The sequence below is a fragment of the Mastigoproctus giganteus genome, chromosome 5 (assembly GCF_048544385.1).
Source record: "Mastigoproctus giganteus isolate SK-2022 chromosome 5, ASM4854438v1, whole genome shotgun sequence".
NCBI classification, from domain to species: Eukaryota; Metazoa; Arthropoda; class Arachnida; order Uropygi; family Thelyphonidae; genus Mastigoproctus; species Mastigoproctus giganteus.
In genome coordinates, this window is record NC_143579.1 from 43,363,315 (window position 1) to 43,378,037 (window position 14,723).

A 14,723-nucleotide genomic window follows, 5' to 3' on the forward strand; every position below is an offset into this window, starting at 1 on the left:
GCTACGCACTGCTGCTCCTTCCCACCTGGCTACGGAGGCGCCATCATTAAATGGAATAGCACCAGTAACTTTCAAAGTGTGTACTCTTGTTTCAGCCACTGTCCCTAGCCTCACTACATAGAATTGAATTTTATTTTTGTTCCAATTTATGAATTATTTTCAGAGTGTTTGCCATGCAGTATCAAGGTTTCATATTCTGTGATTACTGGTTCATTTTTTAAATTTTATATATTTTTTACTTATTTCACAAATAGATCATTCTGACAAAATTTTGTCATTCCAGTATTTCCAATTAAAATTTCCATCAAGAAAGTACTATCTTAAGGGTACAGTAGTTTATTTCAAAACTTTCCTTCTTTTGATACTGGATTTTCATCCCAGTTTGGCATTTTGCAGTTGTGGTTATTGTAGCCCACTGGGCAAGGTTTAGGTGCCTCCATAGCCGGGTGGGCAGGAGCAGCAGTGCGTAGCACGTTTCTTGATTAGACCAGGGTTCGAGCCCGTGACCACCAAATACGGAGGATGCGGAAAGGTCAGGGAATGACCACTGCATATCCCCAGAGCAATATAGCCTTAGTTGCTAATGCTCCTAAAAACCAAATAACAACAACTGGCAAGGTTTAGGGTTTATTTTAAGTATTATGTTATGTCCATCTGTTCAGTAACTGAAGCCCTGTTGTTCCTGAAGAAACAGGGCCATTGGCAGATAAAATTATTTTATAAATATTTTGTGAATTTATGCTTGGTTCATATTTAGTTATTTTACAGATTTTCATACTTTTCAAATGTGCAAAGTTGGCAAAAGAATAAGATAGTTTCGGCAGGCAAAAATTGGAGCTTTTCAAAATGCCTTTCAAAATTGGAGGATGCAATGCACATTTCTCTGCAGATTACCAAATTACATCGTAGAAGCAATGGTGAAAACAGTCTCATTTATACTTCGTTGTTAAATCTCACATAAATGTTCTGACACAAAAATAAATTTGGTGTTTGTATGTGTGATATCCTGTGAAGGATTTATGTTTTTTTTTTTTCCCACTGTAGGCTTATCAACAGTACAATAAGGAGTTTGGTCCAGATGCCAGCTTGCCAGGTATTAGCTTCACGAATGATCAGCTGTTCTTCATTTATCATGGACAGGTAAGAAATCAACTTTAAGGTAGAATAATTAAAAAAATATGTGTTTACACTTGTTTTTGTACCACAGCTTTTTCAATATTGATCTAAATAAGTGCTGTTATTTCTCTTTCCTTTGCATAACAGAATTTTTTCACCACCAAATATTGAACTGATTAGAAGGCTACAATTTAAATTAATAACATGATCCATGCCCATCTTAACAGCGCCTCTGTAGCCAGGTGGGAAGGAGCAGTAGTGCGTATCACATGCTTCTTGATTAGACCGGGGTTCGAGCCCGTCACCACCAAATACGGACGATACGGAAAGGTCAGGGAATGACCACCGCATATCCCAGAGCAATATGGCCTTAGTTGCTAATGCTCCTAAAAACCAAAACAACAACAACAACCATGCCCATCTTAATTCTGTTAAGGATAATTGTAAGCATTATTATTTTTTTTTTTATTCAGTATTCAATGGAGAGACAGGATAACAGCTAGTGCCATCTGAAATACTTCACCCAAATTAACCATAACTGTTTATAGTTTCTGCAAATTCAAGTTTTGGTTGCCTTAAAATAAAAATTCCAGAATTTCAGTATACTTATTAAAATAATTTTTTTTATAAACCTTAAATTTCAATATACCAGGTCTATTCTTAACTGACACCACTTAAATGAGATATCCTTATCTCTATCCAAGATTTTTAATGATTTTGCCTATCTAAGCTCCTAAATTTTCTCCTTTTATTATTTGTTCTATGTTTTTTAATCTAAATTCTTTCCATTAATAATTATTGAAGGTATTCACTAGCTCTTCTGACGTTATAAAATTCCCTTTAACAGTTTTTTTTTTTTTTAAATTTTGTACTTCTTCATTCTTGATCCTTGTGCTTCTTCAAATCAACCTATTCAGATATTCAGTAATTTGCAAAGTAGTACTTTAAGTATAGGATGTGTTGTAAGGGTACTTATAACACTATGACCCTGAGAGCTGAAGCTGGCTGTAAGAGTACAATACTTCAAGAGCGTAATGGAGAAATACTGAACTTATATAGAATATCCAACTGGAAAATTCCTAGGGAAAGCACTTCTGGGTGAGTGTTAGTTCTTGCTGGTTAATTTAATTTCTTTCCTTTGTATTATATAATTTTGTTTAATGTTTATTTAAATAACAGCTTGGATGTTATTTAAATAAATAACAATTCTGTACACAAAACCAAAAGCTATGGAATATTGTTCCTATGTCTGTGGAAGTGTCTCAGTCCTTCTAAAATCCTTAACTTTATTTAAAAAAGAATTGAGCATCAGGCAAATGTACTCCCTATCTTGCAAATGTACTCCATTCACTGTTAGTTTGCCATCTGTCTTTTCCCCATGGACAATGAGCTTTTAAACAAGTTAGAATGTGTACAGTAATTAGCTGAAGTCCATTCACCATTCATCTTCAAAATCACTGAAATAACTTTTCTTCTTCCTCACTCATTCACTTCTGCTTTTGTTCTTTGGAGCAACCTTCCTCTGTATGCATTTCCTGAAATTATAACCTAAAACAATATATTAGAGCTCTAGATTTCAACAACTTTTTTAGTTTAGGATTACTCAAAAAAAAAACAAAACAAAAAAAACATTAGTATGTAAAAACCTTCTTCTGAAAACTGGGACAGCTGACAGTCCTTTTCCAGCAAACCACGGAATACCAGTTTCATGAATGCAGTATCAAAACTTAACAAGACATTTGTAGAATTAGCTACTGACTTTCCGGTTGTTTTTCTTTTAATAGGTATTTCCCCATCATTTATTTACAACTTCTCAGAGAGCAGCAAGCACAGTTTGATCAGCAACACGAAATTCATTTCTGTATCATAGAAATGAATTTCTATACAAGATTATTTTCAGTTTAGGAAGAGATGGCACATTCTTATAGGGCAAAAAGAAAATGACTATATATGGTATAAATATAAACTGATGAAAAGAAAGATTAAAATGTTACAGAATAATAATAAAAAAAATCTTGTTTATGAATGTTCCACTCAAAGGCAAGATTTTAATTTCAAATATTTTATATATGCTACTGCAGTGGTATTTTCTTGCCTTCCAGGCCTGTGTGTTCAGGTCTATAGCTGTAAGTGTTTGGGGCCAGTGCCTGTTGCAGAAAAAAAACTCCACAATAACTCACAAGGAAAAACCCTGCACCTCCACTGGATACTGGCTAATTCAAACCTGAGTGAAAAGGCTATTAGAAATCCCTACAGTTGAAGATGGGACTCAAATCTAGATCTTTCCAAATAGGTACCAAGTGCCAAGACAGTAGTAGTAGTAGTAATAGCAGAAGTAGTGGCATGTGATGCAAGAAAGCAAGTGTTATGAGCTTATGCAGGATAAGCCAAAAAAAAAAAAAATTACACAACCATTCCCTCTAAATGTTTGTCCAGTTCCTCCTTAAATTTATTTAACCTATCAACTTCCACAATGACAGATGGAAGTTGTTCCAGCAATTAACCACCTGCTGGCTAAAGACAAATTTCCACACATCTATTCTACATCTGTCTTTTCTCAATTTGAATTTATGCCCCCTTAGGTTCGTAATCTGAACAAGTGGAAGAATCCCATCAGAATTCAGCGTGTTAACCCATCCAAGGCCTTATACACCTCAATCAGATCACTGCGCAGGTGCCTAGTCTCCAGCCATTGCAATTTGCAGAACTTAAGCCTCTCTCTTGGTAAGAGGATCCCTTCATTCCCCTCACCAATCTTGTTGCCCTTCTCTGTACACGCTCAAGCAAATCTACATCCTTCCTAAAATGAGGCCTCCAGACCTGTACGCAGTACTCAAGGTGTGGCCTAACCATTGCCTTATACAGAGGAACAATCACCTCCTTTTCCCTGCTAGCAAAATTTCTATATATCATTGACAAAACCCCATGACCTGCCCTGGCAACCTGTCTGCATTGCTCAGAAAACTTCATATCTGACTGCACAATTACTCCCAGGTCTTTTTCATTTTCTACCACCTTAAGTGTAGTACCACACAGTTGGTACGTTTCTCTGGGGTTACTTCTACCCATATGCAGTATTCTGCATTTGTCAATGTTAAACTTCAGTTGCCACTTCTCAGCCCATCTGCCCAAATATTCTAGATCCTGTTGCAGAAGCACACTGCCATTACTGTCATTAACAACCCTGCCAACCTTTGTATCATCTGCAAACTTTGACACTAATCCTATACCTTCATCAATATCATTGATAAATATACAAAACAACAGTGGACCAACACCGAACCCTGTGGGACTCCACTAATAACATTAGTTCATGAAGAGCAGCACCCATTGATTACCACCCTCAGTCTTCTCCCACTCAACCATCCTTTCATCCATTATAGAAACTTACCCTTAATACAATTCTGCTCCAATTTGTACAGTAGTCTTCCATATGCAACAGTGTCAAAAGCTTTCCTGAAATCCAAGTATATGATATCAAAATTATTTTTGTATCCAGTTCCTCTGTGACCACGTCATAATAACCAATCAAATTTGTCAGACAAGACTTTCCCTTAACAAACCCATGCTGTGTCTGAATTATTGCTGCAGTCTTGTCTAGATGATCCTGCAATGCATCTTTAACCAGTGACTCCATTATTTTACCCAGAACAGAAGTTAAACTAATTGGTCTGTAATTACTCGTGTCACCCTTCGATCACCCCCCTTGTGAATTGGGGATACATTTTCACATCTCCAGTCTGTGGGGACCTCCCCTGAATCCAAGGATGCTCTCATAATTATGGCTAAGGGCTTGCTTACTTCCTTTGCTGCCTACTCTAATATAAGTGGATAGATCCCATCCACCCCAGGTGCCTTTCTTATGTTTAACTTCAACAATTTCTCCTCCACTTTGCTCTCAGTTATTAGAAAATCATTAAGAACCGTGTTACAGTTCAATAAACTTCTGGCATTTTCCTCCCTTAATAACTCCTCATGTGTGAATGTAGATGCAAAATACTCATTCAGTTTGTTTACTATCTGAGCAGGATCATCAACAGTCGAACCATCGATATCAAGTGGACCAATCAGATTCGTCCCCTTCCTTTTAGAGTTTATATAAGTAAAGAAATCCTTGCTGTTTTTCTTAGCATCCTTTGCCAAAGATTTCTTGTAATCTCCCTTCGCCTGCCTAACCTCCTTTGTGACTTGATTACAGACTAGCTTATATCTGCCATAGGCTTCTGAGTTGCCTGATAATTTATATGCATCCCATGCATTTTTCTTCTCTGCCACGAGTCTCATTAGTTCATTTGACAACTATTTAGGCCTAAACCTTGAACAATATTTCTTAATAGGTATCAAACTTTTAGTAGCTTCCACGATTAATTCCTTGAATGCTTCCCACTTAGAATTTGCTGTTGGTAACATCATTAGTTCATCCCACTACGGAATTTAAAAACTGTCTGAGACCACTGTAGTCACCTTTACGGAAGCAAAAACCCTTTCCTTTATCCCTGATGGTAATTACAGTGAAACTTCCCTTTAACGGACAGCCATGGGGAACGAAAATGTGTCCGTTAGAGAGAAGTGTCTGCTAACAAGAAGTCTGAAGGAGAAAAAAAAAAAGAAAGAAAGAAAAATCGTTAAACGTTTAATGTAAAATTAAATTAAAATATATACAGATTTTACACAATATTTTTGTAAATAATATACATACAATTGTGCTATGCATATTATGACTTTATCTTAAGAAAAATACATACAGTAATCACTTATTTTATTCTGCACCTTCTTCCATCTGATAATTTTGTTTTCAACATTTGTTTGGAGTGAAGAAACCATTGAAAGTCCTTCAGTATCTTCTTCAGCGGCGAAAAACATTTTTAAACGATTGATTTGTATGAGCGCTTCTTCTATTTTCATCGGTGGTTCGTCGTTAATATGTTCTTCGACAGAATGACCTCCTTCCATTTCTTCATCTTCATGAGGAACTTCTTGAAAAATATCGATGATAATGTCGTTGATATCTAGAGCACCATCTTCTGTGTGAGGTTTGAGTCTATATCTTTGTAGCCGGGTCACTTGCAGTGGAAGTATCGTACATTATCAATAGATGTTGAAGTTCTTGTTCTTCTTGGTGCTCCACATTGCTGTTCACAACTTCAATTTTTGCGTTTGAGAAGCCAGACTTTACAAAACAGTTCGCGACAGTTTGTTTTCTAATTGCGTTTACTGAAGAGGAAATCCATTGAATCGCATCTAGGATGCTGATTTTCTTTGCAAGGTCACTCGCACATGTTACATCGTTCATGTTTGCAGTGAGATGTCTTAAAACACGTTTTCTGTAGTGAAGTTTAAATTTTTTTATTATCCCTTGATCCAAGGGCTGACACTCAGCAGATGTTTGGTGGTAGAAAATGATTTGAATGTTGGACAATTCAATGTGCGGGTGAGATGCAGCATTATCCATGAAAAGAATAATTTTTCTGTTTTGACGAATCATGTTTTGGTTAAAGTGACTTATCCATTCGCTCATGATATCTCGTGTCATCCACGCTTTTTTATTAGACTTCCAGTCAACATCCAAAAGATTCAACTTTATGCCCTTGAAACAACAAGGATTTTGTGATTTTCCTATAACAAGAGGTTGTTCAAAGTCTCCCAGCATATTTGTACACAATAGTACAGTCAAGCGTTCCTTAGAAATTTTCCCGCCCTGGCACTTTTCGTTTTTAAGACTCATTGTTTTTTCAGGAAGAGCTTTAAAAAAACAACCCTGTTTCGTCACAGTTGTAAATATCCTTAGCTTCAAAATCACGACATAAATCTTCCAATTTGACGGTCCACTCTGTTACAACCCCAGTATCAACAGATCCACCTTCACCACTTACAGTTTTCCAAGAAATTTTATGCCGAGTTTTGAACTTGTCTAGCCATCCCACAGAAGCTTTGAACTCATTTACTCCCATAGATTTCACAACCTCCAAAGCCTTTTCCCTAATAATAGGCCCATTAATGGGAATTTTTTCAGCACGTGCGCGACAAATTTGAAGTCCAACAATTTTCGGGAATGATTTTTGAACCTGATCATTTCCGTGTTGCCAAAATTGTTTGAGCAGTTCATTTTTTTTTTCTTTAGGATGTCGCTTACCTGCGTCTTCCCGATTTTGAATTTTGCAGCAAGATTGCGAACACTATTTTTTGCCGATCATACGTATTAATGAGTTTGACTTTATCTTTTAAAGTTAAATGTTTACGAGAAGACATTGTGCACTTCACACGACACTGAACAAAACTGAAAACTGAAACTCAAAAGACGAAAGGCCGACCATATTCCCCCCTGCACACACCGAATTCATCAGAAGTTTTACACGTGCCTTAAAATTCTTGAAAAAGGGTTTAGAATCGCGACGTAAACCTTGATAAAATTCAGAGAATTGGAAATAGAAAATAAACACACGATTAAGGCAATACGTGGAAGAAACGTGCCTAGAAAAAGGGCCGTGAGCTCGCCCGCTGTCCGTTATGGGGAGATCAAATTAAGTGCTAATCTAAATGAAACAGTGCAGATTGCCTGTCCGCGTTCGTTACAGAGAATGTCCGCTAGACAGAAGCTGCAAACAAGTTAAAACCAATGGAGGTGAGTTGGGGAATTTGAAAATGTCCGTTGTAGAGAGATGTCCGTTAACGACAGGTGTCCGTTAGAAGTTTCACTGTATATCTTTAAGTAAATCCCACATCAGTACATTGTGATCACTGCCACCTAGTGGTTCCGTTATCTGCAAATTCTTAATACACGAATGATCACTGATGATTACCAGATCAAGAGTATTACCCTCTCTGGTTGCCTCTCGAACATGCTGCTGCAGAAAACAATCATCCAATAAATCCACAAAAGTCTGACTAGTGTGTGAGTGCCCAACCCACAAGTTCCAGTCAATATCTGGGAAGTTAAAATCCTCCATTAGAAGACATTCTGATTTACTAGCCCACTCTATTTCTCTGTACAATTGTTCATTGTACTCATTCGAGTCATTAGGCCTATAACACACTCCTACTCTTATTTTTGCTTTCACAGTGCTTATGTCACACCAAACTGACTCAACAGTGCACTGTCCATCTATATCAACTGGATGCTTCTTTTGATTTTATGTTTTTCTTAATTAACAGCATAACACCTCCTCCCATCCTATCCTGTCTATCCTTTCTCTACACATTATACTCCCCAAATTCCAATTCTGCATTCCTAATATCTGTGTGACACCACATCTCTGCTATCCCAACAATATCTGCCTTTGATGTTTTGACCAACACTTCAAATTCATCAAATTTATTTACTATACTTCTAGCATTGGTATACATGCACCTATACTTATTCTTAGTTACCCTAACATATCCCATATACCCACCTGTTTCACGATGACTGCCATCAGTCCCTGAAACCTCCAGCACCCTTCGCTCCAGGCTGCTGCTTATTCTAATAGAAGTAGTGCAAGAATCACCTTTACCTCTGCCTGCGGCTACTTTTAACCTTTGTCTGTGAATCCCCCCAAGCTAGCAGTTTTCCGACCCACATATAGCATCAGTAAATATTCTTGCACCCTTTCTATTTAAGTGTATCCCATCCCTTTGGAAGCAGTCTCTCCTGTTAACAAGCACAGACCAGGCTGAAAAAAATTCCTACCCCTTGAGCCTTGCACATTTCCTCCAGGGCCGAATTGATTGACAAGGCTCTCATCATGTACTCTCTCCTATCGTGTCTGGGCAGAATTGCAGAAACTTTCAAATTTAACCCTAACTCACGGCTTTTTTGCAACATTGACCTGTACTTGTTAAGTAAATCTGCAGATCTCCTACTCTTAATGTCACTGGTGCCAACGTGTACAACAGTATCACCCTTTGTGCCCTTAAAAGATGATATCTGCTCTACGTCATCAAGTTTTGCCCCTGGCAGACATACCTTGGTCCTATTCCATCTATCCTTTTTACACGATATATTCCCCATCTCCCTGACAATAGTCATCAACAATAACTAACTCCCGTGGGACCAGCGCATTCTGCCTCGGAGATTGCCGCTGTGTTGCCTGATGTCCAGGAGTGAGCTCTGGCGTTGAGTTGGGCAGCTGAGAGCTTGACAGGCCCCTCATAATTTCTTTGAGATGTAGGGTAGATACCCTACACTTCAAGCTCTCATAGACTTGAGAGCTTGAGGTGCATCTGCATAAACATTTTTTGAAATATTGTATTTCTCAGGTATGTGTAATTTTTTTCAGATGCGGTGTGAGCTTAGGAATAAAGATGGTTACATGGAATATGTAGGAGATTCTGATACCTCTATTTTGACAACACCTTCTAAATACAGGTAAATTCATAAACTAACATGCATTTGTCTTGTAGTGTAAAAAATATTTTATTACTTCCTTGTATTAATGTAAATTAACTTTAAAAAATTAGGTATGTAACGACTATTTCTCACTAAAAGTTCAATAAAAAATATCATTATGATGTAAGTCCAAAGTGAGTTTGTTATTTATTGCAAAACCTCATAGAAAAGTTTTCAAAGAAGGCTATTCTCTTCTTGCATTGCTATTGCGATGAGTTGTCCCAAAATTCCATTAAAAATAAGCAGGACTTTGCATAATGATGCATACAGTATAACTGCTATTTATTCATAATGCAGTCTCCCCCTCCAACTGCCATTTGGTAGCTACTGTCACCAAACTTGTGGAAGCCAGGAATATTGTCACATGACAATTTCAGTGTATATAATGCAGAGCATAAGTCAATACAAGTGTGTTTGCCTTTTTATCAAAAAATAGAACATAAAAGTCCTTAAGGTAGGCTCAATCTCTTAGATAATATGCAACAAATTTACTCATTTTGCATTTATGAGAAGTGTTGTTTATTTGTAATACAACATCAGAATGGACTAATATTATTTCAGTAATAATAGTATCAGGTTTGTTCAAAAGACAATGAGAACATGGCTATTATTACAATTACAAAAAAATAAAATAAAATAGTGAAGCTTTATTTACAAGCATTTAACAGTTACATTCTCTTAGATTAATCTCTAGCCCTCTGTACAGCTCAGTCCCAAACATGTTAGTGGTGTCTGATAGTATCAGCAGCCTGGTTTTGTTAAAGAGTAGAGGAGTAATCAACTGCTCACAATGTGTTGTATGTTGTTGGAAAGCATTGTACTCTGATGCTTTCTGATGACACCTTCATCTTGTACAAATAAAAATCACAAGACTTATGTACAGTGGCTTGAAGGAGTGCTTAAGGACTTCCCAGTGCCTCCGTAGCCAGGTGGGCAGGAGCAGCAGTGCGTAGCACACGCTTTTTGATTAGACCAGGTTTCGAGCCCATTAATAATACTTGTAAATGATGCTCTTTTTTGTAACAGTCATGTTACCACTACTTTCTGAGCAAACTTTATAATTTCTCATTGAGAAATATATTTATTGTGAGTTCAACATTTACATGCACAATGTGCTGTGAAAAGGGCACAGAATATTGTGTGATATGCCAACATAAGTGAGCATATAAGGATAAATTATTTCTGTAACTGGACTTGCATCCATTTTTTTTTTATACAGAAGGTAAAATTTGAAAAAAACAAATCTTTTCAAAGGCACTGAACTTCAGATTGTGAGACTAACATCACAAGTCCCTAATGCTACACTATGAATAAGTAGTGCTTCTCTAAAAGAAAAGTGTAATGCTACTTCATAATAAAATTCTTCTTGTTACTGACTAGACAGACACAAATTTTAATATGAAGTAATATAAAAATAATAAAAGACTGAATATGACAAAAACATAAACAATAAAATCATAAAACTATGTGCAAGTAAAACTGGATATACATAAATATACAAAATTTAAAAAGACTTATTAAATTATAAGATACAGTAGAAGCATTCACTAGCAGCATGTTGCCTTCCTCTTTTCCCACACAGAAATGAACAGAACAGATTATCCACTGTTAATAATGTTTGTTTCCCCCCTCCATCATACCCGATCAGTGATTAGCATGTGTTATACAAACTATGCCCGGATGAAAATACTACCTTCATTTCTGTTTATGCAAGGTCTGTTTTTTGTTGAATATGACTAGCTTCCAACCACTGGTGTTTGGTTATTGGAGGCACTGTCTAGTCTGGTACATGAAGGGCTCAATATTGTGGCCCTCTTTCCACAAGAGATGCATAACCGCAAAGTCGGAAAATGAAATTTGCCACATTGTATTGCTCTGGCATGGTGTTTAGTCTATCTTTAAGGCACCTCTTGGCCTCACTGATGTAATTCACCCCACATCCAGACACTGTATTTTATAAACAATTACTCTGTGTTTTAATTCAGATATGGATATGTTTTTACAGTGGAATGAATGCTATTAAGCTTATGTTCAGGAAGTTGCATGCAGTGAATGTGGTGTGTCAAGAAAACATCTGATAAGCCTAGATAATATGGTAAATAAACAGTGTAACTATGCATGGTGGTTTGTACCCATCTCTTGAAAGTTATTTCAAATTACAGCTATGTAGATAGACTATTTGATAGTATGAACCAGAGCTATAATGCTCAATACATTCTACATTGATATCAATAAAAGAATAAGAGAAGTTTACCTCAATATGATACCCTCCAGAAATTGAAACAAAAACAATTAAAAAATAGAAAATCTTACATTACAGTAAGAAATAATTAAAAATCAAATGAACATAATTAAAAATCAGTTTAATGCAATTAAAAATTAATTTAAAAAATTAATTTAACAAAATAATTGCAAAATGATTTTTCTTCCTGAAGCTGACAATGCTTTTCGACCGTATGTCATGATCACAGGAATGAAAATTACCGAATAGGGGTGAGCTTAGAACTTAAACAGGGATTATTTGTCTTTGCGCATGTGCGTAAAGGACCATGAGTCAGAGATTAGATATGGCGGCAAATGTTAACAGAATTCTCATGTAATTTAATTTTGACGGTGTCTGCAATTAATAGTCTCCTATAATTAAGTTGGACACTAAGTATTTTGGCCTCGTTAAATAAAAAAGTATGTTTTTCATTAACAGCATGAAAGGCTAATTCTGACACTGCTGAACGAGAAGCACGAACTGAGGCCGCGTGTTGATTATGAAAATTCAGAGGAAACCACGTAGAACCCTGATAAGACGAGTCTTAAACCAACAATAGTAATATCAAAAAATACTTTATTTCTGTCCCATATATTGAACAGTGGCACAAACAACTTAACAGATTCTTTAAAGATACCGAATTTAAAATTGTAGCCAGGCCAATACAGAAATTACACACTATATTGAACAATCGCTCAGTCCTTTCCTCGTTCGCAACACAAGTAAATGATACATTCCTAGTATACATTTCTTGCAGTGATTGCGACTCGTCTTATCAGGGTTCTACGTGGTTTCCTCTGAATTTTTGTGTTAATCAACATGGCCTCAGTTCGTGCTTCTCATTCAGCAGCATCAGAATTAGCCTTTCATGCTGTTAATGAAAAACATACTTTTTTATTTAACAAGGCCAAAATACTTAGTGTCCAACGTAATTATACGAGACTTAATTGCAGAAACTGTCGAAATTAAATTACATGAGAATTATGTTAATGTTCACTGGCCATATCTAATTTCCGACTCGTCCTTTATGTGCACGTGCGAAGACAAATAATCCCTATTTAAGTTCCATGCTCACCCCTATTCGGTAATTTTCATTCCTGTTATCACGACATACGGTCGAAAAGCATTGTCAGCTTCAGGAAGGAAAATCGTTTTCCAATTTTTTCATTAAATTAATTTTGAGTTAATTTTTAATTGTGTTCATTTGATTTTTAATTATTATTAATTATTTCTTACTGTAATGTAAGATTTTAGATTTTTTAATTGTTTTCATTTTAATTTCTGGAGAGTATCATACGGAAGTGTTCTACGTACCATATTGAGGTAAACTTCTCTTATTCTTTTACAAAGTAGATAAACTATGGAAGATTAAAGAAAATGGGGAGGGATAAAAATGATCTCTGAGAGGGTCAAAAATGTATTGCTGAGTTATTTTTCCAAGTTAGAGCCAAACAACTTATTTAGTTCAGTCATAATATGCTGAATATGCATTATGACTGCACTTCAAACATAATATTGTGTCTTTATGGAAGTTAATGTCAGTAAAGCACATGGCGGGTTCAGTTTCATGTCCAAATGACTTAGGAATGTCCTAATTTGTTAAAATGTTTTGTTAATATACTGTAGCATTTACTGAATGTAATAATCTACCGAGTGTAATACTGAATATAATAATATACTGAGCATAATACTGAATGTGATAACCTACTGAGTGTAATATTCAATGTAATATTGTCAGCATATTAATCTCCCAATAACAGAGATTCGTGTAGCATTTTTATTGATATGGATGGAGGAATAGTAGCAGTTTAGAATGATTGCAACTTACAAATTTTAAATTTAATTAGTTTTAATTAAATTGTACCATTCTGCAGAGGTAAACTACTTTTTTTTTTATAAATTATACTTTATTTCGCAGAGTTAATGGAGTTCTTGCCAACTCCGAGGAATTTTCAAAGGCCTTCCAGTGTCCAGCAGGTAGTCCAATGAATCCAGAGAAAAAATGTGTTCTGTGGTGATTACTAATGTGCTTGCGTTTGATAATGTAGTTAAAGTTGGATGTGGTTTCAGGTACAGTGATAAGATGGCATCCTCTGAGAACACAGTAAAACAGACTAAAGTGAACAGTGTTAAATCTTGTAAATGACTTATTTACTGTGCATTTTGATTTTTTTTTGTGTGTGTGTTTGTATAGAATATAATAGAGACTGCCGTCATTTATATCTACAAGACAAACTAGAGACTAAACTGAATTAATTTGTATGTATATGTACAACCACAAACCACTAAATTATTTATTTTGAACATGTTACTAGCACATTAACTGATGGTGATATGTGATGTTATATATACTCATTTAAATTTCAATTTGTTTTTTTTTTTTTTTTTTTTTGTTTTTTTAATTTTAAGTAAAAATGGTAATGGTTACACCTTTCTCAAACTTAGACATATTTATGGAAAAGTGAAATTATGATCCTGTTATATACAGTATATATATATAACTGTTTACCACAATCAACTGTCTTAAATTATACTGGTAGCATTAACATTTCTCTGCTAGGATAATAAAATAATTTTGGGATAGAGAACAAGTTGCTGCTATAGTTGCAACGTAGGCAGCAGCCCAATTTTCCTGAAAGGAGAAAATCCTAATTACTTATTTTACTATTATATTCCAATTACTGGGAATATGTAAAGGCAAATTTGAAGCCCATGGCAAGCAGATTTGCTCCTTATGTATTGGCTACATATAAACCGCAACTTAATTTCATACACTAAATTAGACAGATTACAGCTAAAGTAGATATTCAAAAGTCATAGCTAGAATTTAATTAGGAACATAAATTTGCCAATAATAGACTAGCCCAAGAGCTGTTTTTGATTTCAGAAGAAACTCTCCCATTTAATTTCACCAAACTACAGAATTTGTCTTAAAATCCATACCAGTTTGTAGTCCAATAATTATCAGTTTTGTCCACT

General features: G+C 35.7%; 1 protein-coding gene across 2 annotated transcripts in view; it reads left to right on the forward strand.

Annotated features, from left to right (window-relative positions):
- LOC150085335 (neprilysin-1-like) overlaps positions 1-13,821 on the forward strand; it is a 103,108-nt gene extending 89,287 nt beyond the window's left edge. For both annotated transcript variants that reach the window (XM_090373160.1, XM_090373161.1), the window contains 3 exons: positions 1,045-1,140; positions 9,372-9,460; positions 13,663-13,821. In XM_090373160.1, the coding sequence (XP_090229286.1) occupies positions 1,045-1,140; positions 9,372-9,460; positions 13,663-13,762 (285 nt within the window). In that variant the 3' untranslated portion in view covers positions 13,763-13,821. The remainder of the gene's footprint in view (positions 1-1,044; positions 1,141-9,371; positions 9,461-13,662) is intronic.
- Positions 13,822-14,723: the final 902 nt, after the last annotated feature.